General features: G+C 38.2%; 3 protein-coding genes across 8 annotated transcripts in view; 2 read left to right on the top strand and 1 right to left on the bottom strand.

Annotated features, from left to right (window-relative positions):
* tmem231 (transmembrane protein 231) overlaps positions 1-22497 on the top strand; it is a 41131-nt gene that overhangs the window by 972 nt on the left and 17662 nt on the right. For 2 of the 5 annotated variants that reach the window (XM_028448791.1, XM_028448790.1), the window contains exons 1-7: positions 8442-10309; positions 11040-11206; positions 11527-11655; positions 13445-13588; positions 13709-13790; positions 13883-13988; positions 14886-15070. In XM_028448791.1, coding sequence (XP_028304592.1) covers positions 10171-10309; positions 11040-11206; positions 11527-11655; positions 13445-13588; positions 13709-13790; positions 13883-13988; positions 14886-15048 — 930 coding nt within the window. In that variant the 5' untranslated portion in view covers positions 8442-10170 and the 3' untranslated portion in view covers positions 15049-15070. Of the gene's footprint in view, positions 1-8441; positions 10310-11039; positions 11207-11526; positions 11656-13444; positions 13589-13708; positions 13791-13882; positions 13989-14885; positions 15071-18870; positions 19051-22497 lie in introns of those variants that run through there. The other 3 variants (XM_028448789.1, XM_028448788.1, XM_028448792.1) reach the window with 3 other exon arrangements.
* Positions 241-8269, bottom strand: gabarapl2 (GABA(A) receptor-associated protein like 2). The gene is made up of 4 exons (XM_028448796.1): positions 7905-8269; positions 7103-7158; positions 5159-5331; positions 241-2417 (listed from the first exon to the last, which is right to left on the bottom strand). The coding sequence occupies exons 1-4, from the start codon at positions 7936-7938 to the stop codon at positions 2303-2305; spliced, it is 378 nt and encodes a 125-aa protein (XP_028304597.1). The 5' UTR covers positions 7939-8269; the 3' UTR covers positions 241-2302.
* Positions 14948-22497, top strand: part of chst6 (carbohydrate sulfotransferase 6) — a 28534-nt gene continuing 20984 nt past the window's right edge. Inside the window, exon 1 of one of the 2 annotated variants that reach the window (XM_028448783.1) lies at positions 14948-15070. The gene's annotated coding sequence lies outside the window, so the exon portion shown is untranslated. Of the gene's footprint in view, positions 15071-19188; positions 21652-22497 lie in introns of those variants that run through there. The other variant, XM_028448781.1, reaches the window with a different exon arrangement.

The following is a 22497-nucleotide window of genomic DNA, read 5'->3' as shown; positions in this document are numbered from 1 at the left end:
ACTCAGAATCAGCTTAGTCAGCAGATTCTTGTTGAATAATTTGAAGCACCATGTTAAAGGAGACCAGCAGAATGGCTCAAAAATGCGTAAAACATGTATCTCATGACCAGTCCGTGAAGTGGGAGGTTAATGGGTTTTCTGCCCATGCCAAAACAGAGAGGATAAAACAAAATAGCTGAAAACAAAACAAACAAACAAAAATGTATCTGAGGTGAAAAAAAGAAGACAAAAACAGTAAACTGCATTTTTCATTCTTTTTATTGGTTTTTACTTTAGTCAAATATCTAAACGTTCCTAAAGATCAACAGACACTGATATAGAGATTAGACAATGGTGAATGTCAATCTGTAGAGACACATACACACGTCTACTGGCTGTGTGTGTGTGTCTGTGTGTGTCTCTGTGTGTTTGTCTGTGTCTGTGTGTGTGTGTGTGTAAAAAGCCTGCTTCAGCTGTGTGGATACTTTAAGATTAAGCACCAAAACCCTTGCAGCAAAAGCCAGAAGGTCGGCTTCAGGGAGCGAAGAGAGACATCAGCCAATCAGGAGCTGTTTTACTGAACTACTGACAGTTTGAACTCTGCGGCACACGTTGATCATTACAAGCCAAAATGACCACCCAGGTACTTTTATTAACCAATATTTCCATTTATATTTGAATCACTAACAGAGATCACAAGGTATCTGTCAAAATAGGTCAAAGATCTAGACTTTCAATTCTTCACTTTAATGTAAACGGTTGTTGCCATAAAAAATGGAGTCAATTATTAATCATTATTAATCCATGTTCAAAGTGATTTTACCTTAGAATGATGAGTTTGCAATTTCTCAACTCAAAACACAGCAGTTTTTGTATTGTGCTTTATTATCACAGTTATAATTCTAGAGGAAACCCAATTATTCTGCCAATGTAAAAAACTAAAAAATGAAACTGTTTTTAATTGCTTTACATTTAAAAAATATATCATTATGCATCATATCTAATTTAGGGTCTGCGAGCCAAATCTAGCCCTTTAGAGCACAAAAACTGACCCAATGGTTGATTTTTGAGTAAAAATTATTGTTTTTTTGACTGTTATTATTATTGTCAATAAACAATAATTGTTAAAAACACTATCTAAAAGTAGGTATTCTTTTTTATGTATAATTTTGATTTGTAGTTACATTTTATTGTATGCAACTTTTAATTCATGAAAAAATACGTGTTTATTCTTATTGCTTTGATTATAGACTTAATAAACTCATAGACATGATAAAAGATAATAATTTGTTTTAGGCTAAAAACATTTTTTTATTTAATTTAATTCAATTTACAATTTAAAATTGTATTAAAAGCAAATATTCTTAGATTATTATTCCCCCCAAATGTATTACATTTAATCTAGCGGAGGAAACGTACAACATTTTCAGTTCAATTAAAAGTTCCACTAAATAAAATGTAAGTTTCCTGACTTCATTATGAATGAAGAGGTTGTGTTTTAATTTGAAATATTGTCAAAAACGTCTCTTCGGGTTAAGAGATCATCCTCAGAGTTTCAGACTTTTCCTCAGAACGTCTCTCTCCTCTCGTCTGACTGCTGACTTTACTTCAGGTGAGGCGTTACCTTTTCTTAGCAGCTTTTGACTCAGTCAGTTTGATGCCTATATTCAGCGAACAAAATAATGTGCAAATACAAAACCATAGAAGCAGAAAATGCTACATAATGTTAAAAGGACCATCTCTACAGTCCTGCCACTGTAACTCACAGTGTTCTTATCCTTCAAAGAGGTGGCGAGTGTCAACTTAAAGCTACACACATACATACATCCATATATATTATATATATATATAAATATACAAATACCATGGTTGATGATCTGGTCACATGATTACAGTTTCACACTCAGAACCCAAATACCCGTAACGACAAACAAAGCTCAGCATGAGAGAACACAGTGTGTGTGGTGACTTATTAACAACCTTTACGGCAGTGTTAAGACTTCATCTCTGAACTAAAGAATGCATTTACAAACAAAACACTGAAAATTAAAGCCAAGTGTCTCTTAATTCTAATGACAGCCACACATCAGGGAAAAGATCCTGCATCAGAAGCTTTTTTTAGGTCAATTTTTCATGGATTTTGTACTTTTCTGTATCAAAAATTGACCAGAGGCCGGAGTGCAACTTAGGCCAGAGAAACTCTTGACAAATGTAAAGGCCAAATGTCAGAAGTGGTCAGCGTGTGGTGTGCATGTATGTATGTGTATGTGTGTGTGTGTGTGTGAGAGAGAGGGAGAGAGAGGCAGAAGTACACTGGTCAGTGTTAACCCTGCGTTGTGTGGAAGGCTTTGTCTCCAAAGGTGTTTTCTCCGCTGTAGGCCACGTAGAGGAAGCCGTCCTCGTCCTTCTCCTTGTCGTAGAGCTGGCCCATTGTCAGACTGCAATACACAACACACATCAGTGTACATCAGTGCTCCTGACACAGTGTGGGCGTAGAACCCCCATCATGAGGTTTGCTTCTGGGGACGATAAGAGATAAACACAACGTAGGCCTCATACATCTATAAATGAAAGGTATTTTTCCTGAAAAACGGGAGAATTTACTCACACACAATTATTGAAAGTTGAAACTGCCGCACAGAAAAGTTTGTTTTTTAATTCATCACAAACAATCGGCTTGTTGACGAACGGTCATGTCTTTAACTCTGGAAAAGTACGTGAAAATTCATTTCATTATGGAATTGGGAATCCTGTAGAATGTTCAAAGTTACTTTTCTGTTATTTACCCTTGCAAAGGAGGTAATATTTTTTACCAGTTTGTTTGTTTGTTTGTTTGACTGTTTGTAGGATTACGTTAAAGGTTCTATTCGGATTTTGACAAAATATTAACCAACGATAGACTTACCGCCATGGAAAATTCTTTTAAAAGTTTGGAGGGGATCTGGAACAATACTTGTTCTGGATAAGTTTAAAATGATAAAATAAAAAAATGCCTTATCTCTCATTATTGGCAAAATTTTAAAAAAAATTGTAACTGACCGAACTTTAAGAAATGTCTCCTTGTTATCACATTAATGAAGTTGAAGAATAGCACATCAGTGCTAGCCTGGCCAGTCTGAGACTGAAACAACACAGTAAATATACTCTACAGTCTAGACATTGTTTGTCAGCTCCCTGTTTCACTCACACAATATATTACTCAGTCACATGAGACGGGTTCTTTATCAGAAAAACTAGCATGTACTGCGTCTTACTTCATCACTTAACAGGGCTGCAGCGACTTCCTGTAGTTGCTTTGATTAGATACCGTCAGCCTGTGGATTCAGCTTCGTCTACGGGTGGACTCGACTTTGGCTGCCTGACACGCAATAACTTCACATTCAGAGCTGGGATTGGGCCGTGCCTGGTATCAGTGGATAGGTCTGGTCCTCCAGGGCCCGAAAATGTCTGTTGTGGCGGTAGAAGAGAATTGAGCCCACTGGAGGCAGAACGCACCCTTTTTGGAAACAACGAAACTAAAAATGGACCCGATCCGGCCGTGTCAGCTCTCAGTCATGTACGCCCCCTCCTCTTCCTTGTTAATCCCACGTCTCCCACACACCCAGGCCCCCCCCCCCCCGACCAGTGGCACGAGGACAGAAAACCGACACGGTCACACGAGGAAGCGGTGACATAGTTGACAGCTCTGAGGTAGACTGCGGTGACACGACCAAAACAATCCATTTATCACATTTGTTTCCATGTAATGAAGTAGTGTCAGGGTCAGTGTGTACCAGACGGCTCCAGAGGGCCAGATCTGGCCCGGGGTCTGCTGGGTTGACTGGTGTAGGACCTCGCTGAAGGCCCAGCTGTGAAAGCTGTTTTAGCTTAACTTTTATTGTGGTTTTTATACTATGCACTGTAAAGTGACGCTGGGTGTCCTGAAAAACACTGATATTCAAATAAAAAGTATTATTATTATTATTATTATTAAATGCACGGCCCGCCACTGTATTTTGGTATCTGGCACTAAGAGGTTCTTTATTTCCATTGACCTCTGTATTATGTGCTTGAACGTCTCTGGCATTTTCCCATTGGGTTTCACCAGCTCTTCATTGGTGACATTAAGTTAAAAGCATGGCATTAAAAACATTACAGACTGTTATTACTCATTGGATCTTTTTGATAGACAAATGCATCATGACTATATATTTCTACTTTTCACGAGCCAACTGAATTAAATGTGGAAACCAAGAGTAAAAAAGGTCTGTCATTTATTAATTTCAATTGCTAGGTGGTGGGGTGATTAAGGATCACATTAAATTTAAATTCAAAGTGTTTATTGTCATATGTGCAGTTAGAAACACGTTTTCCTGTACAATGAAATTACTACCTTGCTTATGAACTCAGATATAATAATGTGTTTATACAAGTTAAATCTAACAGTGGAAAATACAACACTGCCAATAGAACTAACAACAGCTGGATTAACCTTGATGTAGAGACAAAACAAGCTGCAAACTTGTGTGTCCAAAAGAGACAATCCCGAGTGGTGACACTATGGATGAAAAGGGAAAAACCTTCCAAACACCTTCAAAAGAGGAACTATTCTTGCACTGGAGGAATGCTAACAACGTCTGGCAGGGAACAAGGCCAACACGAACAACGATAGAGAGACAACACTGACTACAGATGAGAATACACAAAAAAGGACTGTTCAGAACAACTCAAGAATGTTTGACCAGAGAGACATGTAAACCCATGTAAATTTGCGATGGTAAAACAGGGGACGGGACCCAGATAAGCAAACTGCTTCTCTCGTCTCCTTTTTCGACATGTACAAAAAATTAAAAAAAAAAGAAAAGTGAATGTAACCATGTCGGAAATAAACTGAATAAATAAATAAATAAATAAAAATAAAAATCATCACAATGCACAATAGATGCCATACTGTAAGAATCACTTTCTTTCTTAAGGTCAAATAACCACGACACATGCCATCTTAGAGCCTGATTAGCACTTTAACGTGTGCTACGCCATTGCGTACCATACAAAGGTGTGGGAATCAGGTCTAATTCTTCAGACATGTTTCATAGTGATTTGTCACAAACTCAAGCCAAATTTCAAATGGCCAATTAAACCCAAAAGCATGACAGCACTGTGATGAAAAGGAAAGTGTGTGTACAGAAGTCGCTCTCACCTAGATTGGGGGACGGTTTTATCGATGAAGAGGAAGATGGCTTTCTCTGAAGGCAGCTGAATGCGTTTCCTGATGATCCACATGAACTGGGCCACCGTGATGTCTGAGGGAACCAGGTACTTCCTCTTATCGATGTCCACGATCTGTGAGCCGGAGACCTTTTCCACGATCACCTGTAGTACAAACACAATCCAGAAGGTCCTCAACGCCACATGGTTTAAAGACAAAACGAATACAGACTAAAGAACTTTTGGGTTAGAATTCACACCACGGTTTGGTTAGGAAGATGATGTCCTAATTCAATGCAGATCAACTATGGTACATTAGTGCTATTCGATCTGCTTTTTTAACTTGTTGGAGCTGCTGTCTGATATCATATCTAACAATACAGTTCGTGCACACAATAGGATTAACTTTCCAGTCTTATTCAACAGGTGCAGACTGTAAGATGGAAGCAAAGGCATTGGGTTTAACACATTTGTTATCTTCCACACAAAAGCTTTGGCTCTTATACTGACCTTTAGCCTGACTAACATTACAATAACACAAAATGATAACTATTTGCATCCAGTATAAAAGACTTCACAGGATATGTTCATATGCGTCATTGCCAGAGGTGTAAAGAGTACTGATATTTCCTACTCAATTAGAAGTACCGTTACTTGATTGAAATTGTACTCAAGTACAGCGACGTCGCGATACAACTTTTTCATTTCCACTATGATACCGATATTGCAGCCTTGCGTATCGGTCGATACCGATATTAATCCGATATCAGCATGAATCATACATTTAAATTTTTTTACATTTAATTTTTTTTATTAATAAATAAATAAATACTTATTTTGTAGTGTGTAATGTTAGAAAAGGCTTGATCAAGTGATGTCACTCAAACAGAGAACAATAGTCAGCAACAGTAGGTATGAGAAAAACTGACCCATAAACATGAATTTTAACCATTATAATATCTACAGTATTCTACAATTGAATACATTTTTTAAAAAATGAATTAAAAAAACAAATAAATAAAATAAAAATATCGGTAAATCCGGAAATTTGAATCCGATATTTGTTTTCAGGCTAATATCGGCCTGATATCCAATACGGATCGGGACAACACCCCTAACAAGTGCATACAAGTCAGTAATACATTTTGCCATGATTCCCTACATACAGTACATCTCATGTATAAACTTAAAAAGTAAGAGACCAAATCTTGCACAATTGGAACTTAATTTATTTCCACAAAGGGTCTGTATAAAATAAAAGGTTTGTCAAAATGTACAATTCTTTTTAAAAAAATAAATAACATCAGTAAATTACATTAAATATGTGCCAAGTGGGAAACAACATAATAGGTAGAAACCACAACCTGAACCATAGAAAGTGGCTGGGCTTTGATCAGAAATGGCCTGGCTAAGAACATATGGATTATCTTCAATAGTTTATGAAGATACCATGAAATGGAAATAAGAAATATAATTACAAAAAATTACAGTTTACCCAGTAACGGTTGAGTGTAGGAGTGTGACAATATTTCGATACAGCGATATATAGCAATATTTTTTTTGTGTATCATATCGTGAGGTACCCAGAGGTTCCCACCCCTAGTTGGGTGTAGAAATGTAACAAATTACTTCACTTCTTTTAAAACAAACTTAAGTAGAACTAAAATTACTGATTTAGAAATATACTTAAAAAAAAAAAAGTACCCATCAAAGCAACTCAGTTACAGTAACATGAGTACTCGTATTCCATTACTTTCACCTCAAGTAATTAGAGAAGCGATCAGAGTAGGTAAATATTGTTTTGCCCTGTGAAACCTCAGGATAACAGAACAAACATCTGAAAGTGTGATTGACAGAAAACTTCTGGTTGAGGTTTAAAGGTTGAAGGCAGAGTCACACACTCCAATCTATAGACCCTTTAACCCCATCAACTCACCGGCACTCTGTCTGGATATTTGTTGCGTATTTTGGCAGACTCCACACAGCGGTGCTCTGAGAAAGAGAACATGAGACAAACAGGAAGTCAGAGATGGGAGGGATGGGTGAGGCCTTCTGACTGCACGCGAGGATGCAAATGGACCTTTAATGTGTCCATTAGTTTTAAAGCTGTGTGTGTGTGTGTGTGTGTGTGTGTGTGTGTGTGTGTGTGCAGACAATAAGAAGATGCTGACGCCTGATGAAATGTAATGGATCCATTTTGGTGCACACCCATATTGGCCCAGATAAAAGGCTTAGGAGGATTGAAATGACATTAGAGTGTGAAGTAAAACTCCACTTCACATTCAGTTCAAACATCTGTAGGACTGATGCTCCCAGATGTTCATAATACAGTAATAGGATGAGAGCTCGAGCTGTTCTAATGCATACTACAGCTGACACAGAGAAGTTGGAGCTTTGACTGCATCTTGCATTGACTGTAGTGTGTAGTTTAAAACTGGACAGATCCATTGCCTTTCTCTCTAAATACATGCAAAGCAGCTTTTTGGCTTCATGTTTGCAGCTGGATTTCCTCACTGAGCATCAGCACACTCCCTCATATCCAGAGTGAAGCTTCTAGCAAATTTGTCTTGCTATCATCCGGGTCCTTCGTGTTCATGCATCAACACGAGCAGAAGATATCTGCCTGGACGAGCATGCAAACATGCATTTCCTGCGTGTGCGTGAGCTCTGAAATCAACGCAGAGAGGAAGGAGGATTGCGTGAAAACACCGGATTATCAGTCCGTGCTTGTATTTTACCGAGGGAATGGTCCTCTTTAAACATCCATTTCATCTTGGCTGGATATCCGCACCGAGGCGTGACGAGGCGGGCGTCTGAAGCTGTGGGAGATACGTGCGGGATGTGCGCAAATCCAGACAAAAACAAAGTGTCTACGACGTCGGTGCGCGTCTCTCAGCTGTCCGCTCCGTCTAACGGGGGAATGACGTCACCGTGGGCTGCTAACGGTGCGTTCACGGACTGTCCGATCCTGCTGCTCAAACACAGAGCAGAGTGGAGAGGTGGATAAATAACATGAAATTACAGCTAGTGCGCAGCAATGGTCGTTAACTGTTACCACTCATCGTTCTTGAAGCCAAAATACGTCCATCTTGCAAATTAAAGTCATTTGGAGCCAGAGTCTGCGCAGTAGGGTCCGGCGGGAGGAGCCCTGGTAACCGCCCATTTAGCGTCCTGCCCTGATGACTTAAGCAGCCCCAGCTACGCCAAGAACACAAGTATCTTTCCTGCTGGAAATTCTACCAACATTTTGTTCAGATCATAGAGGTTAGTACAAAACCACAATATATTTCAACTCAAATATCTATTAAATGGCATATCGGCTTTCCTTCGCAACGTAACTGCTATTCACAAAGAGAGCTAAGTAAGATCTGCGGCTGTCAATCATCATCACATATGACATAAAATCCTGTTTTTCAACTTCAAATAACTTATTCAAAGAAAAATGTGCACTTGACCAAAATGTGGGTTGATAATAACTAATGATCACGGCAGAGTTTATGTTTGGAAAATAATTATGTGACGATTATTTTAGCTTCACAGTTTGACCAACATCCCTTTTGTTATCATTGAGGAGGCGGGGTTTATGACCTATTCTGCAGCCAGTCAGCAGGGGGAGCTCTAAAAATAAAAGCTTCACTTCACCGGGGAGATTGTCCCGTCCATTCTTTTTACAGTCTATGGTAAAGACAGACTTCAAACGAAATTTATTATTGTTATTAAGACAAAAATACTGATATTGCAGCTAGACAGCATGGAGATGTTGGTCATTTGTTTTTAACAGTGATTTATTGGCTCCATAAGTGATGGAAATGTCATTTTTCCATTGACTTGAGAGCGAAATTCCAAATGCTGTAAAATAAAAATTCAGTATTTAACATACAATTCTGATATTTTCCAAACATTGTCTACAATGACTAAAAGAAGAAGAAAAAGTGGACTTTCATCGATCTATCTCAACCAAAAATGTGTTAAAATGGTCAAAACAAAACTTTGTTTTTGTGTTTTTTTTTTAAAATGATGCCATTTGTGACTATGGTAAATCTTTATTACAGCACTACATTGTGATCAATGTGTTTATCATTGTGATTGGCTTTGAGCTCTGACCTGTCAACATTGTTAGCTTTGAGTTGTTTTGACGCTATGTGTGTTAAACATGATGCCAGTGATTTAGTTACTTAGTAACCCGTTACTAGATATGACCACTTTTTTCAGTGATGAGTAATCTAATGTGTTACTATTCCCAAACCAGTAATCAGATTAAAGTTACTTATCCGTTACATTTTACATCAAATTCCTCAAGTATGCAAGTCACGTTTTCAGCATGACAACAACTACCAAAGAAAATATGACAGGTCCAAAATGACTGTCTTTATTCTATAGTTTTATATTAAAATGAATTCATGTTAAGTGAAGTTATGAAAGACTGTGTTTATTTATTTATTTGTTTTTTCAGGTCATATTCTGTCAGGAGAGACATTGTTGACGTTACTGTTAAAAATAAGTTACTCTTTAAATAAGTAATCATTAGTCAGATTACTTTTTCAAGGTAACAGGCGTTAAGAGTCAAAAGATTTGCGAATGCAGTTTCAAAACGGGTTTTGTGGTTACAGTTTAAAGAAAGGGCAACGTTGATTCGAGAACTGTATTTTAGCAATATAGAAGACTGTAAAAAAAAAATCGACCAAAGTGTTGGAAATAGGCTGCCTGGAAATACTGATTTGTCTGCTTCCCCGTGAACGCACCACGGACACTTGTCGCCATGGCAGCGTGGATACGCTAAGCAAGCGTCAAAACATGGCGCTGTGTTGATTCCGCTATTAGCGAAAGGGGAACTAATGCAGGTATTGCAGACTTACTACACGTTAGGAGGCGAGTTTTCCCTCAATTATGTGTAATGTAGAATATTCAAATATATTGATATCACTTTTTATTCACGTGCTGCTAGCATTAGCATCACGCTAAGCTGCTACTGGGCTTCCCTGCAGGGATACATTATCTGCTCTCATGGCTTTCTATGAAGTGTTCTCACACCCAGCGTTGGTTCGCTATAGAACAGGCGTGTGTAGCAAAGCCACGCTGTTCCTGCTGGTTGTTTTGTGTCTGACCTACATCTCTCCTCTGCTGGTGGCTTACAGGAGCCAAGGTACGACATGGTCGGCACACACATGATTTATCACTGCTTTGGTATTGAATGGTGTTGGAGAAAATGAAACTAAGATTCTACTTTATTTAGTCATTTTTTAACCAGGACAGTAGAATACATTTGCAGTAATTGGCCTTTACCATCAGACTTCAGGTATCATACAAGAACATTTATCCTGTTTCTTAAAAAATCCATATAAAAGCACATCCACACAGCTAACCTGGGTGTTTTGTTTGTTTTGCCTAAAAACTGATTAAACCTCAACACACATGATTTTAATCCAAATCACAATTTTATAATTATGGACATATTAGAAAGAGTTGATCTTATTTTAAAGCAGTATTGAAGTTTATTAGGCTGTTATCAAAGTGTAACAGCTGTCTGTTTATGGAGGTACATAGATTTGTATCTATTATTCAATCAAAATAAACTTTTCCATAAAAAAAAAAAATCACTTCAGTTCTGTTCAAATGCAAAAAAAAAAAAAAATTGAGCTCATGTTTTTCTTTGATAAAAATATTTATTTTTGATTGATTGAATAATAAATACCCAAATCTAGCTCCATTTCTGTACACCTTCTGTCTAAAACCATATCTGATAGGTAGTCTGGGGTGAGGCCATTTGTGTTAGTTATCCTACTAACAGACAAACAAAGGCCAGTAGAAAATATAGTCATAAAGGTACATGAGCAAACATCCAGTGACTTTAACAAACTTAGTCGTTTGTTCAGGTTTCTGGATAAAGAGAAGCACGTATGAAGAGCAGCCGGTGGTGAGGTTCCAGTACGAGACTCTGCTGGTGGCAGCGACGGGCACTCGTGGAGACTTTGTGGCTTGGAGCACCTTCCCCCATCTCAACAACATGTTAGGATCCAACCTGAGAATCCCTGCTGTCTCTGTAAGAGCTGACATTGGTTCATTTAAAATGGAGCAGTATACGTTTACTTCACTCTGTGACACATGAGCTCCAGCACAACATGGTGTGGTATGATATTAAAGTAAACTGCATTGATTCAGATACAACATGATGGATTGATTGCAATAATTGACTTCTCTTTTCTTTTGTTCAGTTTATATTCTGTAAAGTTATGTTAGTCATTGATTAGTTTAAACAGTGTTGTGATGACGTAGATATTTGATTGTATCATACGATTGGAGATTTTGCAGAGAAAGGAACCTGTCATTGGCTTTTTGCAACAAAAAAAAAACTTTTTGCAGGTGCGAGAGGAAGACCAGAACCAGGATGGGAAGTTGGACCTCCTGAAGTTTCAGTTGCAGCTTCCTCTGAAAGCAGAAGAACAGGTGTACAGCATCCAGCTGCTCCTCACCTTCAACTACCAACTCTTTGTAGGTTTTTTAAATGAATGAATACATTACTGTCAACTAGTTTTAAACAGGCCACATGTGTATTCCAGATAGGAGACTCGTGGCAGCTAGAATTACTGATACACCTAAAGCTTTCAGCATGCAGAGCAGACAGCATGAATGGGTTTTATGCCCTTTTTACTCTAACCCAGAGGTTCTCAATGGGTCTGGCTTTAGGACCCACCTGATAGCCAGCATGACCCAGATAAACCTCAGTTACTTTGGAACATAAATATCTATCTATAAAAGCAAGAAAGTTCTGTGTGCGTGTGTGTGTTTGTGGAGCGAAAATCTCCCCAACGCGGTGTCTGTTCGACCTGAAACTTTGTCATCGACTTCCACATACCCCAAGTGTGTGCATTCGTTATTTTGGAGTAATTTGGTGTTGCAAAACGTTCATTTTGATTTTAAGATTACGGGTACCTCTCGGTATTGAGCGCAAACGAAAAAACAATAATTATACAAAAATACACATAATGACTCATAAAAACATACATTAAAGAAAAACACACCAAACAAAAAATATATATAAAATTGAGTAAGTAACAAAAATAACAAAGACATTTATTATGCGCAATTAAACCAGGGAAATCACACACCGTATTTTACTTTGCACCCACAAATAAACCCCTTTATAACACTACAGAGTACAGAGTATGTACACCTCTTTGTACATCCAACCATCAAACACATACTCATTTGCCCATAATTGACAACTCTACTTAAGCTCTCAATATATGAATACATACTTTCCACGGGCACTGTACTAGTAAACAAGAGAACTTATAGAGCTCAAACTTCTGCTAAGCACCAAATATTCTCTGTGGCAGATATTTGGAGTTATCTGTTATGGTTTGTATGAAATCTTTATCCCAATGAATAATTATACAGTAGGTCTAAATGCATGGGCAGGGGACACCCCCATTTTTTCATAAAAATCGTGATAAAATGCGCACTCCAAATTCAATCCAGATAATCTTGGTGGGTTAATTGAGGAACCAACTTGACTTAAATTGGTTAAATTTCATAAAGATCGGTCAATTACGAACCAAGTTGTGCATTTTTTAAATATCTCTCAATCATGAGAGACAGGTATTTTCTGATTTTTGAATCCTATTCCAAAATTAGTATAGTGAACCAGATCACCTCCAAAATTTAATGGATAACTTTTATGGCACAAGATGTATCTTTGGTGAAGTTTGGTCAAAATTCGCTCAGTTCTTTTGACATAATCCTGTTAACAAACTAACAAATAATTAAACGCCTGTGAAAATATTTCTTCCTTGGCGGATGTAATAGATATTTGCAGTTTGAACTTGATCATGGCTTTTCTCTAATGATAAAACTGTGTCAAGCAAAATGGGACATTAGAGAGATATACAGTAAATATGACCTCACTCTCTAGTAGTGGCTTTTTAGAGAGAACAGTGTAGGCTCTAGGTGTCATTCAAAAGCAAAGAAAAGAAAAAGTGAGAAAAAAATTAAACATATTTCTGCATCTCAAATTCAGATTCACTGCACACAATTCAATTTCACTACACAGAGACACACGCCCGGTCCGTGAGGTTGAGCAATCAATCACTGATTCATGGAACCCCTGTTTACGTCTACGAAAACTCCTTAACGGCTCGTTTCAAAACAGTGAATCTCAGTTCTTTTGCCAAGTTAAATTCCTGCGCCCTAATGAATTTGGGTGTGTGACTCACTTTTGGGTCCCGACCAAAGAGTTGAGAACCTCTCCTCTGTTTGACATAATTTCCTGTGTCCTCAGCGGATGTCCACTGTAGTGATGCAGAGCCTGGCATTCGTGCAGCACTCGTCTCCCGTCCCCGGAGCAAAGCTACTGATCAGCGGTGATCTGCGGCTGCAGCAGAGGACGCCGCTTCCTCACAGAGGACTGTACAACATCTACAACGTAAGTGCTTTTAGACAGGCAGGTTGTTGCAGAACATGTGAGGATGTTATGTTCAATGATGGTCAAAAAATCAGACTGCAGGAGTAAATTGAAACATGTCATTTTTGTTTTTGCTTCAAGGTTTCAGTGGTTGATGGTTCCAGTCCCTTTGCGAGCTCTTACGACCTTGACACAATCATCAGCAACTATTACAACAGAAACTGTAAGCACGAGAGAATATATTCCAACCAACACTCATCTAAATGAATTCAAGCTACAAGTATTCTGACTGAGTCTCTCTGTTCTGTTTCACAGTGACCACTGTGCTGTCCTGTCCCATGCCAGTCTGGACTGTGGGACGAGCTGCAGGTTCTCCCTTTGAGCTAAATGCAGAAATCCACTACCCCGTGGAGGTCATCAGATATCCTCAACACGCATTTCTGTTATCTCGAACAATTTTAAACACGTGGAGCAAAAGAAAGTCATGAAAACATGATTAAAGTGCTCTTCAGTGAGCAAGCAAAGATAAAGACTAAGTCTGCGTTCGAAATGGTATGCTAACATACAATCATACTAAGTTTGACGTCAAAATTAGTATGTAGTGCGTTCACATTAAAGATAGTATGAAAAGATTGACAAATAACTGGATGTATGCTATATAACTAGTCATACTCAACTGCCCCATGATTCAAGCTAAAAATCTTTTCAAAATAAAAGCAACTCTTCTTGTCTTCCATTAGTTTTGTAACGCTTTTATAAATAGGGCTCTTGTTTTGAAGTTTTGTCAGTTGCACAATGGCAGCTGTCCAAAAATCCCAGAAATGTTGGAATGAAATAGGTTTCCGTGAGTTTTATGGATCAAATGACCACATGTTGATATTCTATTGGTCACTTTCTCACTTAAAATAATTTCAGAACTTTTTAAAGGTGGCAAATCAACAGAGATATTTAGCCTCGAAATGCATCTTGGGAAACTTGGAAGTATACTTCATTGGGAACGGTCATTATCCTAATCATTCTTATAGCATATATTAAACAGTATATTCTCATTGGGTTTGTAGTGGATAGTATGGAGTGTAACATTTTGAACACAGCCTCTGAGAACCAATTACAGGCACACACAAATATTAACACTTATTTAACATGAACACACAGCAACATGGAAGTCCTCGATCCACTGCAACAAGTGCTTAAAGTAAGTAAGAAGTAACTCATTTTCAACACCAAACCAAAGCCTTTCTTAGAAAAACAAATGTGCCAAAAACCAAAAAGAGTTTGAGTTTTTCTCATTGCTTTCTACCTTAACCTTCTCCTCCACCTATCGTCCCGGCTTTTGGGAAACCATTAAGTTTGCCTGGATTCAGTACGTTAGCGTCCTGCTCATCTTCCTCTGGGTGTTTGAACGCATCCAGAAGTTTGTCTTCCAGAACCAGATTCTTCCAACTGTCCCCGTTCTAGCCGGAAAACCTCACCTGTCATGACGTTTCGATGTTATATCACCTGGTACTGACCACACACAGAAACACACACACACACCCTCTAATTTCCTCCTTCAGTTCTAAACATGTACTGTATGTTAGATTAATTGGAGTTTTTTAAGTTTAATTTTGTGCACGTCAGGCGTGAGCTGGATAAAAAGATGAATGAACATTTTTACACTAATGATCCATTTTTATATTCAAACCACCCACTTGTTCACTTTATAAATTTCAAATTTTACAAAATATATGAAAAAGCCAAAATATATGAAAACACAATAGTTATCACTCTACACATTTCACAACAAACCTAAATGTCCCTGATGTCCCACCTTCTAACTTAATTTGGCCATCCATGAAAAAGCTACTTACCCTCCCACTCTTCTATAGCAATACATACATCCTATGGGCACTGCACTAGTAGAAACAAATAGGGGAAGAAGAGGATGGGTCATTCCATGTCATTTCAACAAATGGCCCATGCACTTTGGTCTCAAGGAATTCCGAAATTTTCACCAATTGTCCCGTGATTATTCAATAGGCACACATTTTTCTTCCATTTTCAGCTTCCAATATCTCAGGAACTACATCCAATAGGAAACTGAAATTTGGTATAATAAATATACAGCTCCACCTACTCTCTCAGAATATATAAATAGATCTACATCCTATCTGGTGGACATGCCAGCCCCTCAAATTTGGAAAAAAGTTTGTTGGGGTTTTCGTTGCTCCAACATGTCTTCAGTAAACAATTTTGCACATGCCTCAGCTCCCTGCCATTTGATCAGCTTTGAGCTATTTACATAGACAGTTCAAATTACTAATGATTAGTCACATATATACATTGGTTCTTGGGTGATAATCCCTTGAAAAAATACTTTTGTAAAAATACTATTTTCATTGGCCCATAACTGCATGTGGGAATGTGAGAAAAAAATCTGATCTCTGTTTTAATTTATAGTATAAAGATTACTCTTTATTGGGATACAAAACAATTTTTCTTCATGCAACTTCATTTTTATTTTGGACCCAAACCTTGGAGCTATTACACCACTCACCGATAGTGAAAATACAGTGCTTACGCAAAGTATTCACAGCGCTTCGCTTTTCCCACATTTCATCATGTTACAGCCTTATTCCAAAAGGGATTAAATTCACTTTTTTCCTCAAAATTCTACACATAATACCCCATAATGACAATTTAAAAACATTTGAGATTTTTACTACTACTACTAAAAATAAAAAACAAAGAAATCACTGGTACATAAGTATTCACAGCCTTTGAGATCAAGCTCAAAATTGAGCTGAGGTGCATTCTGTTTCCACTCATCATCCTTGAGATGTTTCTACAGCCTAATTGGAGTTCACCTGTGGTAAATTCAGTTGATTGGACATGATTTGGAAAGGCACACACCCGTCTATATAAGGTCCCACAGTTAACAGTGTATGTCAGACCACAAAACAAGCATGAAGTCGAAGGAATTGTCTGCAGACCTCCGAGACAGGATTGTCTCAAGGCGCAGGTCTGGGGAAGAGTACAGAAAAAATTCTGCTGCTTTAAAGGTCCCAATGAGCACAGTGGCCTCCATTATCTGTAAATGGAAGAAGTTTGGAACCACCAGGACTCTTCCTAGAGCTGGCCGTCCCTCTAAACTGAGTGATCGTGGAAGAAGGGCTTTAGTGAGGGAGGTGACTAACAACCCGATGGTCACTCTGACAGAGCTCCAGGGTTCCTCTGTGGAAAGAGGAGAACCTTACAGCAGAACGACCATCGCTGCAGCACTCCACCAATCAGGCCTGTATGGTAGAGTGGCCAGATGGAAGCCACTCCTTAGTAAAAGGCACATGGCAGCCAGCCTGGAGTTTGCCAAAAGGCCCCTAAAAGACTCTCAGACCATGAGAAACAAAATTCTCTGCTCTGATGAGACAAAGATTGAACTTTTTGGCGTGAATGCCAAGCGTTATGTTTGGAGGACATCAGACACCACTCATCACCTGGCCAATACCATCCCTACAGTGAAGCATGGTGGTGGCAGGATCATGCCGTGGGGATGTTTGTGCAGGAACCGGTAGACTAGTCAAGATTGAGGGAAGAATGAATGCAATAGTGTATAGAAACATCCTGGAAGAAAACCTGGTCCAGAGCACTCTTGACCTCAGACTTGGGTGACGGTTTATCTTTCAACAGGACAATGACCCTAAGCACACAGCCAAGATATCGAAGGAGTGGTTTCAGGACAACTCTGTGAATGTCCTAGAGTGGCCCAGCCAGAGCCCAGACTTGAATCCCATTGAACATCTCTGTAGGGATCTGAAAATGGCTGTGCACCGACGCTCCCCATCCAACCTGATGGAGCTTGAGAGGTTCTGTAAAGAGGAATGGGCCAAAGTGGCCACAGATAGATGTGTCAAGCTTGTGGCTTCATATTCCAAAAGACTTGAGGCCATAATTGCTGCCAAAGGTGCCACAACAAAGTACTGAGCAAAGGCTGTGAATACTTATGTACATGTTATATTTTCATTCTTTAATTCTAATGAATTTGCAAACATTTAAAAAATGTTTTTCATGTTGTCATTATGGGGTATTGTGTGTAGAATTTTGAGGGAAAAAAAGAATTGAATGCCTTTTGGAATAAGGCTGTAACATGATGAAATGTGGGAAAAGCGAAGCGCTGTGAATACTTTTCTTATACACTGTACTTTACATGAGGCCATTGTATCTGCCTCTGTGTCTTATAATCGTTTATTGTTCATTTGTTTTTCACTAGTTGATCATATGACATAGTTTTATAAAGTAGAAGTTATGTACAAACATCTAGAGTGTAGGTCTGTTATGTCTCTTAAAACTGTATGAAAAACTGCAGGCTTTAATTATATTAGAGAGCCTTCAATTACTTCACTATTCTTTGCTTATCAAATGTTAATTATTGGTTAACCTTAACCCTTCATGAATTCCTTTGTTGGGATTTGAATTGTTTTGTCGTTCAAAACAAGACACACAGACTTTTCAAACCAGTCGACTTTGTAAGGACAACTAATCATTTACAGATTACATTTGTGTCGCCCTGTTATCAGTTTCCATGTTAACATTTTTTTCTTTAATTCCTTTAATCGACAAAGGTGCATGGTCATACATTTAATAGATACTAAATTAATATTCCCTGGGATTGAATGCATTTCACAGTGTTTTAGTTCATATAATGAGCTTAGCAGAATATGAGAAGTTTGTGGGTCACAAAAAGAATAACAGAAGGATGGTTGTGTTGTTTTTTTCTGTTGAAAGCACTGACAGTGGCCGCACCCTAACGTATCTCTGAGCCAAACAGTAGCCTGCTTCTGTCTGATAACCTCACACTAAGATTACATTCTAACAGATAACGTGTCATCTCTGGAGTCCCTCAAGGCAGCGTCCAATCTACTTTACCGATTATACCAAGTTTGTAGCTAAATACGTAATCTGATGACATAGGATATTTTAGTAACCTTGCCTGCAAGATGGATTCTCCTGGTGTTCACAAACACAATCATCCTTTAGAGACACTTTAAAAACATGTGCTTTTTGGTCTTTTGTTTCTAACAACTGTTTATATATTAACCGTGCAGCTTCCTGCAAATGTCAACTTACTCGAAGACAGTAACTATTTCTTTCACCAGCTATACATATCATAAGCAGTTATTAGCATGGTTTGAAACACCTTTTACCATAAAATGTGTCATTTTGGAATAGACTGTAACAAGTGTAATAGGTTCCACTGAAGTGTTATCCACACTGCCTAAAAGAGTCATTAATGTCCTTTTTGTAATAAAACTCCTTTTTCTCCACAGGTTTGTGTGAGGATCTTAACATCACAAAAGGTTCAAAAGATCTTGTTCTGCAAAGGGCATTTCTCTTTTTTTTTAATGGGGTAAAAGTTTAATATTTTTGGTGTGTTTGTATTTTTGTATCAATATTAAAAAAAAAATAATAATAACTTTGAACGTTAATAAACAAGCTGTACAATTTAATGTTTGTAAGGACCCCTTTTTAAATAATGTTGTAATTATTTGTAACATTTTTAAGACTTACATGGTTGAATCTATAGTATTACAGCATTTTTTTTTTAACAATTACTCTTTTTACCGTACCTACCAAACAGGTAAAATTTTCACGACTTTTTAATTTTTTGTTTGTTTGTCTGTTAGCAGGATTACGTCAAAAGTATTTATCAGATTTAGACAGTTTTTTTTTTTTTTTACCAAAGATAAACTTTACAGTATGGAAAATGCCATTAGATTTTGGAGGGGATCTGGATCCATATACTGATTCTGGATCAGTTTGGAAAGCTGAAAAAATTTCTATCTTTAATCATTTGTGAAATTTCTAACATTCATATCTCGGTTCGTAATTGACTGATTTTTATGTTGGTTTTTTCAATTACCACATTGAGTTTCATCTGGATCAGATCCAGATTGCACTTTTCATTGTGATTTTTTGAAAACTAATGGGGGTGCCCATACATTTGAACCTACCGTGTCACTCTCTGAGTGCTCTTGTTATTTATGAATAAACTAAACTGTCATTTGTAGATAAACACTGAAGTTTACACAACCTCTGAGGAAGTCATCCCAGAAACTAAAGCAAATTAATAAAAAGTATAACCAAGTCATTTGGCCAGACTAACAAAAATAGTAGTAAAAACTGGAAAAAGACCAACATGCAGACCGTTTTTTGCAGTTCAACATGTCTATTTCTTTACATAACACGTAACCATTTGTACAGCAGTGTTACAATGTGTGTGCCAGTGCGACCGCGTCTTCGTCTGTTCAGACTGTCAGTGGGACCATAAGCTTTTGGTTTCTAGTGCTGGGAGGACAGGATATGAGTCGGACTCGCACAGGATCCAGGTGCATCCTTCTTGGAGTATTCAACATTTTTTTTCCTCTAAAAATGATTGTTTGATCATTCACACTGCCATCCAGTTTGTTTACTGATGCCATTAAGAGCTAGCTGCTGTTTGTTTAGCTCGGATCTACAAGGAAATATAAGATGAATGAGTGTTTGACTTCCTGCTTAGAAATACAAAGCTTAAAACACCATTTTTTGCTATGAGCTGTGAAACAATGTGGCTGTGAGGGGGTTGTAACTGTTACTTAAATTCAGAGGTCCAGTGGATAAATATAGCAAAAATTACAAAGTAATAAGCAACACAAAATCAGCACATCCATTCTATCTGTGCATTGCAGTGTGGGATGTGGAGATGGATGCGAGTGTTTTTACTTCATCATCTATCTATTTTTATGATATCACAGGGATTACCGGGAACAAACTAGATAAAAAATGGTGTCAAGTACATCGCTGTCCTGGCGAAAAAAGCAAACAAGAAGTCATGGTGGTAAGACTGAAGTAAAAACACTTCTATTCAAAATGTCAACAAATGGAGAGTTTTTTGGTGGAGAGCAAAACAAACTTTCAAGCAGCAATTTCGACCTTTATCCATTTGATTTTATCTAATAAAATAATTATTGGGGGTTGCAGCTTTAAATTTCCTTGACTTTCTGATCATTTATATGGGAAGAATTTGAAGAAAGTCGCAGGATTTTGGAAGTTTCAGTATTTGTGTATTTGAAGGGGCCGTTATTTAGATACTTCAAGCAGGCAACATTTTGGAGACATAGGCTACCGGAGACTTAGTAAATTCTGAACATATACATAGGCTATATCTGAATGAGGTAACCTTTTAAGTAATAATAACTAAAAAAAATAATAAAATTACAACTGGTTTCTATGTGTTTCCGAGTAGAAGGAACTAATCGCCAGTAAATAAAGCCCAATAAAACAATGGAAAACAATAACCAGGAATAAATATTTGCTCCCTAGTAAATACTCTAACTGGTAAAGACTATGAAATAAATGTCATTGGCTATCCGTACGGTTACCGTATCAATATACCGACATTCTATCCATATACAGTGCCCCTATTTGGCCAGTTTAGGTCACGTGATAGGTCAGTCATTGGCCAGTTTAGGTTGCATGACTAAGACTAAACCTGACCCTAACCCCTAAAAATTGTTGCGATATTGGGTTATAACCTAACCCTAAGATGCACCGAGGGTTTCCGTAAGGCAACCGTGCAAATAGACACTTTCTAAACAAATTGTTTATTAGGTCATTTACACAATGATTCATGTTTTCTCTGTCGTTTTTACATTCCCCCGCGGTCCAAATTGGAGGCTCCAAATGGCCGTATTTGGTTCGCGGGCCTTGGGTTTGACACGTGTGGTCTAAATGTATGAGGAAGCCCCCAAAACTTCCAGTGTATTTTGGTGAGCTTTTCTCTTTGAAGGCGCTACCTCAGTGGATATTGTGTTAAATTGAAGTAGGTTAAGGTTCGGCGGTCCTCGGTCCTCGGTCCCGCCTGCTCCTAACCCACCCACCCACCGCTACCATCCGTGGGCCAGCCCACTGCCACTCCACACGCTGAGCCTCTGGCCACGTCTCAACACTGCGCTCTGTGCACGAGCGGCCGCTGATTGGGCACTAACCCGGACACCAGGTGTCCGAGGACGGTGAAGAGGGGACCCGAGCACCGCGGGGCGGAGGGACGTCTCCGGGCAGCAAAACTGAAGGTAGGACACTTTTTTTCTTCTTTTCTTTTTGAACAACTTTTGTTAACCCAGGGCCCTTTTAAATTATTATTTTAAAACGTTCTTTATACGTTTGGTTTCGCCTAAATCGAGCCGAGCCTTCCTCGGTAGGTTTTCTGACGGTGTTTTAGGGACACATCAAAGTTTGAATGCTTCTCCTGGAGTTTGATGATCAAACTCCAGGAGAAGCATTCATAAGGAAAAATAAAGTTAACTGACTCTAAACAAACTTAGAGCTTTAACATTTACTTCATGAGACTATATACCGTTAACTCCTCTCCTGTTAGCCCGGGTTTGTACAGCATGTATCGGTCCATGTGTGACCCTCCGGGGTTAAATCCACATCAACATCTGCTTTTAATGCTCAGTTTGAAAGTCTTTGACTGAAAACAATTACTAAATCAATCCTTACGTCATCCAGTCCATATAACTGTAAATAAGAGCATTTGTTGACACTCTGTAGGTATTTCTACTGTGATGTCCTCATTTATCTCCATTTTTGTGTAAAAAAAATGTGTAACTGTGGCTGTAATTTACATCTGAATGGATGGGAGGCAGACTGTACTTTATCTAGACCTTTCAAACATGCGGCACGCGGACCAAATTCAGCCCAAGAGACTTTAAAATGTTTAAAAGCAAAGCAAATTTATTTTGTATAGCACATTTCAGACACAAGGCATTTATTCATTGTGCTTTGCATGATTAAAAAGTGCAACAGAAAACACTAAACAGGGTTTAAAGATCAATAACAACATTAAAGCATTAAATCAAGTTTGAAACCAACAATGAAAAACATTAAATCAACAATAACATGAAGAGAAATCTCCC

Source organism: Gouania willdenowi, chromosome 6 (genome assembly GCF_900634775.1).
Source record: "Gouania willdenowi chromosome 6, fGouWil2.1, whole genome shotgun sequence".
Taxonomy (NCBI): domain Eukaryota; kingdom Metazoa; phylum Chordata; class Actinopteri; order Blenniiformes; family Gobiesocidae; genus Gouania; species Gouania willdenowi.
This window is presented reverse-complemented; position numbering and strand designations above follow the sequence as displayed.